The 12,110-nt window shown below is 21.7% G+C and overlaps 1 protein-coding gene across 1 annotated transcript in view; it reads right to left on the bottom strand.

Annotated features, from left to right (window-relative positions):
• The window catches only part of Bma-unc-83 (uncharacterized protein), a gene marked incomplete at both ends in the record, with an annotated part of 38,142 nt that extends 27,883 nt beyond the window's left edge, over positions 1-10,259 (bottom strand). Inside the window, 2 exons of the mRNA XM_043081391.1 lie at positions 2,475-2,645; positions 10,191-10,259. Coding sequence (XP_042937325.1) covers positions 2,475-2,645; positions 10,191-10,259 — 240 coding nt within the window. The remainder of the gene's footprint in view (positions 1-2,474; positions 2,646-10,190) is intronic.
• Positions 10,260-12,110: the final 1,851 nt, after the last annotated feature.

The raw sequence follows: 12,110 nt of genomic DNA, 5'->3' as shown, positions 1-12,110 counted from the left end.
AAAAAAAAAATTGCTTAATATTTAGCAATATTTAGTTTTTTTAATTTTTTTTCGCTAAGATCTGAGATATTTTGAATTAGTAATAATGAAAATTTTCTGTATTGCTAATATTTAATCTAACCTTTGAACTATTATGAATTTTTTGAAAAAGGAAAATTTTTTTTTTAAATCATTTTTCTTCTCACAAATAGTGAATGATGTGGGGAGGAACAGACGAAGATATTATTTTTTTTTTTTGATTACACTAAAAATTTGGATTTACTTTTGGATTGAGCTGAATACTCTAAGGTCAAAGTTCGAAACAAATATATGTTTTTGAGAACTTTCATTTTTCCATACTTAATTTGATCAAAAATTGAATTTATCCTTCAAAAAGAAAAAAAAGTATCCTTTAAAAATATGCAAATAAGGGAATAGCTAATAAATTTAAAAAGTGCTTTAGATAGGTTAAGTATTATTCCTGTTAATTAATTATTAAAACTACCAATTAATTAGTTAAACATTGCTGAGAAAAATAAACCATCCAAACAGCACAATAAATATGACTTATTATTGAAAACGAGCGAAAATATTTTGGTTGACCTAAATGACCTAAAGTGACAAGGTGACAAGGTAAACTACTTCAGAGTTAAAAGAGTCATCAATTTTGACTGATTGAGAATTGCACATTTGAATATGCAAATTACTTCTTGACTAAATATTAAACAATTTATAAACAAAACCCTAAAAGGTATGCAAATAAAAATATGCGCCAAGCGCCATTTTAGGCAAATATTACACTTCCGGTGTTAATGAATGGAGTAAATAATTGCTTGGAAAGAATAAAGACAAACTGTTAAACAGTAAATTAACTTTGTTTACTTTGTCAGTTATGAATTTTAGCTATGTTTAGTAAACATTTAATGAATTAATTGATATCTTTTTTCATAAATTTGTCACTTATTTGTTGAAGGAAATTTGAACAAATCGACAATTTACTAATTAACGAACTAATTAATTTCATATCTGTTAGCTAAAATTTAAAATGGAAATTTAAAGATTGTTTAAAAGATTTGATAACTGGCTAATTAACTAATTAATTAGCTTCGCGTCTTTTGTTTAAAAATTAAAATCAAGATTTGTAAATAGTTTAACAGATCGATAGCTAACTAACATGTCTTTTGTCTAAAATTTAAAATTTAAAGATTGAAATTGTCAAATATTCGAACAAAGTTAGTTTTAGGCTATGATAATGCATTTTTTATATTTGTTAAATTAGTCAAATTTATTATTTTGTTATTTTGATTAAAATTATTATGAAAAAGGAAAAGAAAAATGTCATCAATTACCAAAATTGGACAATTAAAATGAATTTAAAGAAAAAGGGAGGAAAAATCTGTAAAATTTTATTTTTAAATTGAAATTTAAAAGAACTACGAGAAATATATCATATAATTTTGCAAGAAAAGAATGAAAATAGTAAGAATGTTTAAAGTTACAATTTAAATCTGCAAACTCTTAACAACATTTATCAATTTAAAGTGTATGATAAATAATTGCTGTTGCACATTTAAAGTTTTAACTTCAAAAGTTAAAACTTTAAATGTATAACAAAACAAACAATCTACTAATGATTAATCGAGCACCAAGCAAAAATTTATAATGTTGATAATTAGTGATAAATTAGCATTACTTAATTACACAAAGAAATTGTTGTATTGAATTATATTTAATAAACAAAAATAAAGTGAGCAGACAAGGAAAAGTAGGATGAATTAAAATTGATAAGTGATAATGTGAGAAGTTATAATTTTATGAAAAAATTAAAATTACTATTAGTTTTTTTTTCCATAAAATTATGCAATTTAATTAAATAATAAAATTTTCGAATTTTTCAATAATTTAATTGTAAAGTTTACTTTCTATAAATTTATATTTATGATAAGTAATAATTTAAATATATATAAATTAATATATTTTTGCATTTTTTCTTCATCTTATCCAATTTATTAATTTGATCAATACTGATAAATACTGCAAATTTTACGATGACAAAAAAATCATTTTATTAAAATAAAAATCATAAATTTTTATCTTTGTCATATGAATTTTTCATATTATTTTTTCAATTTTTTTCTTCCATTATTTTTTATTTTTATAACGGTGAATAAAGGAATAAACTTTGTATATGTTTAGGTAATGACGTGAATATAAGAACAAACTTTGTATACGTTCACGTAATTCATTGCTTACGTAATTCAATAGCCGTAACTATAAGAACAAACTTTTCATGCGTTCAGATCATTGCTTACGTTCAGGTAATAACAGTGATCATAAGAGCAAATTTTGCATACGTTCAGGTAATGACGTAACTACAAGAACAAACTTTGCACACGTTCACGTAATTCGTTGCTTACGTTCAGGTAATGACGTAACTATAAGCACAAATTTTGCATACATTTAGAAAATTTATAAACGAATGAAAAGTGACGAACCGATTGGTGATCGATAGCATTGAGAATATCATTATAAAGTGTACTACATGCCTCACAGAATAGTTCTTGCAGTAATGCGCTATTGTCGCTGTTAATGAGATTTGTTGTAGTATCGGTGATTGCAATGTGTGTCGATGGATTTGTTTCAGATATTTGACATTTTCGTTGTAACTACAAAAGAAAGAAAATAATCAACAAACAAACAAACAAACAACAACAAACATTTGTCATCAATATATTTCATTATTGTAGTAAATGACAGATTGTTTTATTTATGATTGTAGTAAATAACAAATTGTATTCTTTTCGTAACTGCAAGAGAAAGAAAAAGAAATTTTTTTTTTTTGTTTTCATTGTGTCATATTTAAAAAAAAACAATAACAACAAATAAATAAGCAAACAACAACAAATACATATGATTAATGTATTTTCATTATTGCAGTAAATGACAAAGATTTATGATAGTTATGATAAAAGTCTTTTTCATTTTATTCATATTTTAATATCTAATTTCAAAAATAAAATGATAAATTTATTAATAATTAAAAGAACAAAAGAAGAAAATTGTTTGCAATAATTAAATTTAATACACACTTTTATAAATAAAAATGTTAAATTCTTCATTGTTTTTTTTATTTTAATAAAAATTATATATTGTTTGTTTATTTTGCTTTTTGTTTTTCTTTTGTTTTTTTTTTTGTTTTTTATTATTCTGCTAAAAATGTAACCAAAAATATTAGACAGTTATGATAAAAAGAAAAAGGAATAGTCAAAAACAAAATTTATGTGAAAAATATTTATTAATTGATGCAAATTAATGAAATTTTCTAATTAATAATAAGTTATGTTTAAAAGAAGATTTGATTAATATTTCTATAAAAATTATTAGAAAAGATGAATGTCTGAGTAATTTTTGAATAATAAAATATTTTTATGCAAAAAGAAAAAGTTGTGAATTCTTTTTTTTTTTTCAACTGGAAAATAAATTTATAAAATTATGTTTAATCAACCGATTACCTTATTAGATAAATGATAGAAAATATTATTTTTTATCTCCCTCAAATTTTTATTCATTAAAAAGAAATTAAATTGGAAATGGTTATTAAAAAAAAAAAAAAAAAAAAAAAAGGGAGAATTCATGAATTATTGAATGGTTATTGCAAATTTGATTGCTTTTTTTAAATTGATAATAAGTTATAATCGAAATTTTATATTAATTATATTTGTTTAATAATTAAAATAATCGTATGAACGAATCAATACTATGAAATATAGCAAAATTAAGAGTATAAATTAAAAAAAAAAAATTTTAAGATAATTAAAAAATAATAATAATAATCGGTTATCAAATAAAATATCAATATTTAGATAGTTTGACTTTAAAAATTTCTTTAAAAAATAATTTTTAAAAGTTTTTAAAGAAATCAATTTAATTCATTAAGCTTTGTTTGTTTTGATGATATTATCAGTAATGAATTAATTTCAAATAGTGTGATGGAGAAAGCGCAAAAGGAATAGTAATAGAGGCGCAAAAAGGATCGTACTGGAATAGGTGAAACCATAATCGTTGACATATAAATAGGAAGAAAATGCAATAAAATGAGAAAATATTACGGTAGAAATTATCGTTGACAAATGTCTTTTTATTACTCCATTAATTTAAGCTTAAATTAGAAGAAAAAAAAAAAGAAAGGTTAATGAACTTTTAACAAAATAACTTAAAAATGAATTAATTCATAATCAATTTTCTGTTTAAAATTTTTTTATTCAAAATTTGATAAAAAATTTCTTTTTTTTTCTTTATATATAATAATAATAATAATATAAAATGTTTTAATTTATATTTATCCAAGATATATTTATGAATCCAATTATTTTATTAAATTCATTTCAATTTTTTTTTTTTAAAAAAAAAAAATCTCAGGAAATATTTTGTAATTATATAATAAATAAATAATTTTTTCAAACAAAATTTTCAACAAAAATTCGTATAATTTTTTTTATATAATTCATATAAAATAACATTTTTTTGTTTACTAAAATATATTTATTCAAGTAAATATATTCTATAATTAAGTAAATATAAACACATTCTGTAATTACAACAAATAAATATATTCTATAAAGTAATATTATATATTTAATTAGAAAAGGAAATTATAGCAATAGAAAAGAATCATTGACAAAAACTATTATGCATAGAATAATTAATTAATTCTTATAATAATTTTTATTTATGTATGAAATAAATTATAAATTAATAATGAATAAAGGTAATAATTGTCTGGCATACATGAAAATTAATTATGAAGAAAAAATAATTTTCATTTATGTATGAAATAACTTATAATAAATGTATTATTTTAAACACATTATTATTTTATATAAATCTCAAAGTTATTTGAAATAATTACACTTTTTTTTTGAAATCTGTAATAAAATACATATGCAAACATTTCTCAGCAATATGATTTATTAATTTTAAGCTCTCATATTTTTCATATATTTTGATTAATGATAGGAGCAAAAAATTTTTTCTCTTTGAAAATTGTATTCTCGAAAAGATTTAATTCATCTAGTACAATTATTATTATTATTGTTATTATTAATTATAATATATTCAGTGATGATTAGATTATATAAATTTATATTAAAAATTGATCAACCAATAATTAATAAGTGCTTCGGTATTAAAATTGAAAGAGCATATTTAAAGTTTGAACAAAAAAATTAAGTATTTATTTACTAATCTACTATTTTTAATTGTAAAATTTGAATTTTAAATATTGCTGAAATGAAGAGCCACTTAAAATAAGCACAGAAAAGTACGTGAAAATAAATAAACGAGATAAAATGAAAAAAAAAAGAGAAGATATTTATCCGTCATAGAGAAATAAAACTAGTTTATCGGCTACTCGTAAAATAAATTAATCTCGTATTCATCAAAAAAAAAAAAAAAAGAAAATCCTATTTTTTTTTTTAAATTAAGTATCCTTCCAATTAGAAAAAAGAAAAAAAATAAAAATAATAAATTTTCCTTTAAACTCAAAATAATTTAAGTAATATTGGATAATCTTAAAGTATTTTAATGATTTGTGTTAAGGCAAATTATTCATAAAATTTGTGAATTCTTACTTACGAACCTAATATATTTTCAGATAAACAATTTGCTAATTAAAAGAAGTTTACGAAGGTTTTTTTTTTTTTTTTTTCTTCAACTTATTAGTTTATCAGTTTGTATAAATTTTAAGAAGTATTATTCCAAAAACAAACTTTCAAGTATTTGAAATTTGTGTCATCAGTCTTTGCAAATGCTTTTTATAATGATATGAATACAATTATAATTAATTATCATTTTTTAAATAGAATTATTCTGTAATTAAAATTTCATGTGAAGAAAGACAAGTCACTCAGAATCTTTTAATTCTTATCGATAATTCAAGGCTATTTGCATCAGCAATAGCTCATCGTCTTAAAAAAATGAACTGTTAATGGTGAAAATAATTTGACAAAAGTAATGATAACTTAAAGTGACAATGTATAAAGCAAAATTTTACAAGAAAAAAAGTCTGTCATTTTTTTTTCTTCAAAAACTAAAGTTCCGATTGAAATTTAAAGTTTAAAAGATATCAGCAGGAAGCAAAATTCCATTCTCATCCAATGATAATAAATCAAAAATGTTAACAGTGTATCATCACTTCTAAAGCACTCAGTTATACCATTTAAATGAACAGAATTTTTTTTTTTAAAAAAAAAAGAAAGAACTTATTTTAGCAATCATTTTGTAAATTCAGAAAAAGATTTGTTTTCGTTTTTTTTTTTTCATAATATTTTAACAATAAAACAAATTTTATTTAATCACATTGTGACAATAAAATGATGAGAAAAATTATAATCAAAAATTCGTTACATTAGAAATATTAATTGATAATATAATTATCACATATATATCATATTTTATCAATTAATTTCAAATATGGATACGGTATCCACCGTATCAATAAGTGATAGTATTTACCACGGTGATAAACAGTTTGATAAATAAAATTCAAAAAAAAAAATTGGTCTTTTGAAAAAAGTATGTAGTACAAATGTTAATAAGGGAAATCAGCCATATATGGTACCTGATAAATAGGTCAGACATATACGGTACAAATACTGATAAAGGGTAACTGCATACGGTATGTTACAGAATAACAGCCAAACTTATACGGTAAATATATACCGTATAAGTTTGGTTCTTTTTGAATGAAAGTAAATATTTCAATAGTAAACGTTGTAATATACTTTTGAGATATCCAAATTCTTCAATGGACGTTATGTGATTGTTTGCTAAAAAAGGGGTTACGAAATTTTGACAAAAAAAAAAAAAGTCTAACGTTTAAATTTTAAATTTAAAAAGTCTTAAGTTTATACTTGTATAAACGACAAACAGAGGTATATTTTAGCCTAATTAGAATAAAACTATAAATTTAAGGAATATTAGTATCGCAAAAAAGAAAAAAAAAAGACAAACGAAATCCTCGAAATATGCAAACAAAGCTTTTAAAAGGTATATGAAAGTAAGTTCAATTCGTAAACTCAACAGTTAATTGTATTCAACAAGAAGAAAGAGCGACAGAAATGTTGCTATTGTTATTGATTTGTCATAACGATGACAATAATTAATCATTTGTCACTGAAATGTCCCTCAAGTAAACATCTAATAGCTACCTTATTCACTGGAAATGCTTATTATTAACAATCATTATCAATAATTAATAATAATAATAATATTATTACCAAAATTTAGTTAGTATTATGTTGTAATTGCTATGATGTCATTATTATATTATTGCTTATATTATTATCGTTATTATTACTATTACGGCCATCATCACCATTATTATTGTTATTATTATTACTATCATTATTAATATTATTATCTGCGTATTAACAACATTTTTCCTAATAATTAAAACATTTTTGACGAAAAATTATATGAAACCGATATATCCTGGAATATTGTTATTTCATTTGTAAACATAAAATGTCACTGCAGCAACGATATATTGAAGACCGATGCTAATGAAATAAGCTAATCAATCTGTCTTACTGAAGAAGCATCAAGGCGAAAATACTAATGAAATAGGCCAATCTCACAGATTTTAAATCCTATGCCTTTCAGGCATATTATTTACATAGTATAGCAGATGTTTTAGATTAGACAAAACATTTTTTCAAACTTTTTTTTATCGCTTATTTAAGTCCTAAAAATGATGATGAAGTGATTTTTCAGAAATTTATGAACAGAAAAAAAAAAAAAAAAAAAAATGAAATTAATAGGAGGCGGAAAAGGAAAGTGAAAGAGAAAAGAAGATATTTACTATTAATAATTCACAATATTCATTAGCTTACCAGATGTTTCGAGTGGATATACTTTTACAATTCATTATTTAAATTTTGAATTTCTGATTGTAAAAGATATAAATGATTTTATATTTAAAATTAGCATCAATGAAAGATTAATAATCAGTTGCTTTTAAGCTGTTCCTTAGCTGTTTCTAATGAAATAAATTAATTTCTCTGAGAGAAGTTCTCTGCAAGAATCGAAATTTAGTAATTTCTGATAAATTAATCTTAATATTTACTACTTTTTTCTAGCTTTAAATTAATTTATATCCTGTATATAGCACACTTAAGACATCATTTAATTCAATGAAAACACTTCAGTATGTTCAATGTTTATCGAAAAAACTTTTGTTTGCTATTTTTCATCCATTCTATTATGATTATAATTTATTTTTGTAATTTTTTCCAACTTTACTAACTTTACTTTATTCCGTTACTCTCTTAAATCAATTGCTTCAGTCTCAATTTTCAAAACAAAAATGAAAATTCATTTACATCATCGATAAAAAAATTTTTTTAGGATAAGAAAAAGGGCAAAAAAAAAAAAGTTTCCCTTCCGTTCGAAACAAAATTTTTGTCAAACTTCTGCTAAATAAAAAGTGAGAAATGAATAAAAAAAAAAAAACAACTTAATTCATTCAATCTATTACATTAAATTTTTTTGAAAAATTACAAAAGAAAGTGAATTTGAGTTGAAAAAAAAATTTAATCATTTCTTTTTTTAAAATTAGAAATTACTCAAAATTTCACTCAATTTATTTTTACATTCTCGAGAAAAGGTCAGAGGATAAATGAATAAAAAAATGTTTGGGGAAAAAAAAAACAAAAAAAAAAAAAATGAGAAATGTCATCGATGTGCTTTTACTGATAAACAGCAAACAAACCAGTTAGTCAAGCAAAGTTTTTCAAGGTTAAATGAAAGTTTTTTCAAAAAAAAAAAAACGAAGAAAAGAAATGCATAATAAAAATTCAATTAAAAATTTGTTATGAAAAAAAAAAAGCAAAAAAAAAGGAAAAAATGAAGGGACCATATTAGAATTTTCCGGTTTACAAATTGAATTAAAACCGAATCAACCGAATTAATCATTGCATACATCTGTGAATAATGTAATATTTGAGAATTTCGATTATTAATTACACATATGTAAAAGTTATTTCTCATTAATTATCTATGAAGGACATTCATTATTAATTATTAATTACATATATGTATAAATGAAGGACATTTATAATTACTACCACCAATAATAATAATAATAGTAATTCTATTATTTTGATATTATATAAATTAAATTATTATAAAAATATCATAAGTGTTATTTTTTCATTCATTTCATGCTTAAAAAAGATCATCAATTATCATTTTAATCAATTAAAAAAGAAATTTTTTTTTTTAAATTAAAAAAAAAATCAAGAAAAAAAATATTTTAACTTAAATTGTTTCTATTTCAATTGAAACAAAAAAAAAAAATTTCAACGATTCAATTGTATTATTTGATTTATATTCTCTTGTTTGTTTTCTTATCAATTATATATAATATAAACAATTACATCAATATGTAATATTTTCTCTCTTTAAAATTTTAAATTTTAATTTATAAAATTTACTGCAATATATCATTTCATATGCTTTTATTGATGACAAATAATCATCACGTGACGTTTCTTGATCTCATCCTTTCATTTAATAAGAATAACTTGTAAAAAACAATACGTTTTTCAAAAATCTAAACATAATAAAAAAAATGTTCGAATTGTATTTTTGATTAAAAAAATTTGAAATTAGAAAGATCACGTACGTTAAAAAACAAACGTATTTTTTTGGATGGTTTTCATATTGATAAAACTTTATCACTTACTGATAAAACTTTATCATACATACGTAAGTGAATATAAAAATAATTGAGATATCTTCGTTATCACTATTATCATTATTATAATTGCAATTATTATTATTATTAAAACTAGCAGTAGTTGCTGTTTATTAATATAATATTACTAACACTTTGCTATGTTGCTCAATTCTATAAATTTTTAAAATAAATTTTAATTTTTAAAATGATAAAAGATATTCCTGTAACTAAAATTAGTAGTGATAACCGAGACGATTAATCATTTGTATCAAATGTTATCAATAGTTTAAGACATATATCAGTCATTGTTGAACATTGTGATTATTTTCAAATTTTAGAAAATATTAATAATGGCTGTATCTAAAAATACTAATCATTTTATTATTAAATTCAATTTTTAAAATAATTTAACAAATAATTTTCCGGATGCTTTTTAGTGAAGAAATTTAAAAAGTGGGAAAAATAAACTTACCATATCAGGATTGTTTTCCGGATTTGCTTGAGTTGAAAAAAGGATATCACGGCATTGACGTACATTCATTTTTGCAAAATTTCTTTGTAAATGATTCGTTTACTCGTCGAAATTAATAATTTTAAAATATGATAGTTGTTTAAAAAATAGAACACTTTCAGGTGTCTCTTTAAAATTTTCAGAGACTAATAGAAAGGACTATTTGCTATTTTGCTTAGATCAATTATGCTTCTTAATTAGTACCGATCAGGTGTTCATATAAACGGAAATATTTTATCCGACTTTTCCTGATTTCAATCAGAAAATCTTGTGGTATCTTTCCGGATAAAATCATTTTCCATGTGTAATACTATCATTTGAATATTAGACATATTAGTATGCAATAAAAATAGTTTAAATTGGTTTATCGCTTTAAATTCTTCTCGGATCTTATCACCGTCTCAGTATTAATTGTGCCCGTAATATTGGTGCTCCAACAGATCTCTGAAATTAAGTAATTAAATTTAGGAAATTCGATTAATTAATTATGAATAAAATAACGTTTACGTAGAATAATAGCGTTGGCATAAAAAGATTATTAGTAAATTTTGAAGTTTAAATTTATTTATTTTTGTTTCAAATATGAAACATTTGTAATGCTCTTTCCGCAAAATTTAATTCAAATTCAATTCAAAAATTTGTTGCATAAGAATTATATTAATTGAACAACTAAGAATGCATTTATGATAGATTTAAATAAAATTAATCCAAATTGAATTTGAATAAACAACAAATTGCAATCAATGTAATATTATAGAATCATAGCAGTGATAACAAATGATAATAAACTGATAACAGAAAGAAAAAAAAAACTCAAATAATTGGTTATCAATTTATCGAACTCGATTAAATAGTACTAAAATCTGTGGTAGAATATAGCTTTTATCATCCTTTGATTATTAATTTTAATAGAAAGTAATGAATAAAATAAAATTACTGCATGAATAATTGGTGCAATAATTTCAATACGAATGGTACCAATGCTAATGGTACCAATGTTAATCGTAAATTATATCAATCACGTGAAAATTTATTTTGAATTTTTCAACTATTATAAAAGTTTCACCAAAAAAAAAAAAAAGAAAAAGACTCAAATAATTTGAATAAAAATTACACCAAAAAATGGTACCAACAATATAAATGGTACAAATGGTACCAAAGGTATAACTTGTAAAAGTTTCATATGCAACGATGCTAAATGGTATGCATTGATGATTCAAAAAATTTTTTTAGTAGAAATGGTGCGCAGTTGTACAAATGATTATTAATGGGATCAGACTAAAAGAAGTGAAATAGTACAAAATGATTCATAGAATGGGCGGCAATTATCAAATGCTACTACTTTTACAATTTTTAGCTGTAAATGAAAAAAAAAAAAAAAAAAAAGTAAATCTTAAAGATGTGATAGTGATAAGATTTCATTCTAAATTATAAAATAAGTGATTATTTGTGATGTAAATATAGACAAATGCGCATAATTGTTTTTTAATATAGACAAATGCGCATGATTGTTTTTCAATTTTAGTAAAATTATCATCGAATTATTTTTAAAAAAAATTTTTTTTTTCCTTGACATATAATAAAATCTTTCTTATCCCTGTCACGAAGTATTTTTTGTATGATAGTTTGAATAAATTAAAATAGAAAATGTCATAAATTGTCAACTCATCCTATCACTTCAAATATGGAAGTATATTAAATTTTTTTTTTTTTTTAAGAAAAACTTATTATTTGGTAAAATTTGATAGAAAAAAGAAAAAGAAAGAAAGCAAATAGCATTAGAAAATATTGAAATTCTATTTTGTACAACAATAACAAATCAACAAATATTCCAAATAAAATTATTTATAATTAAAATAGCTCTATCAATAACTAATTAGT

This window comes from Brugia malayi (assembly GCF_000002995.4).
Source record: "Brugia malayi strain FR3 genome assembly, contig: Bm_v4_Chr4_scaffold_001, whole genome shotgun sequence".
NCBI lineage: Eukaryota > Metazoa > Nematoda > Chromadorea > Rhabditida > Onchocercidae > Brugia > Brugia malayi.
This window is presented reverse-complemented; position numbering and strand designations above follow the sequence as displayed.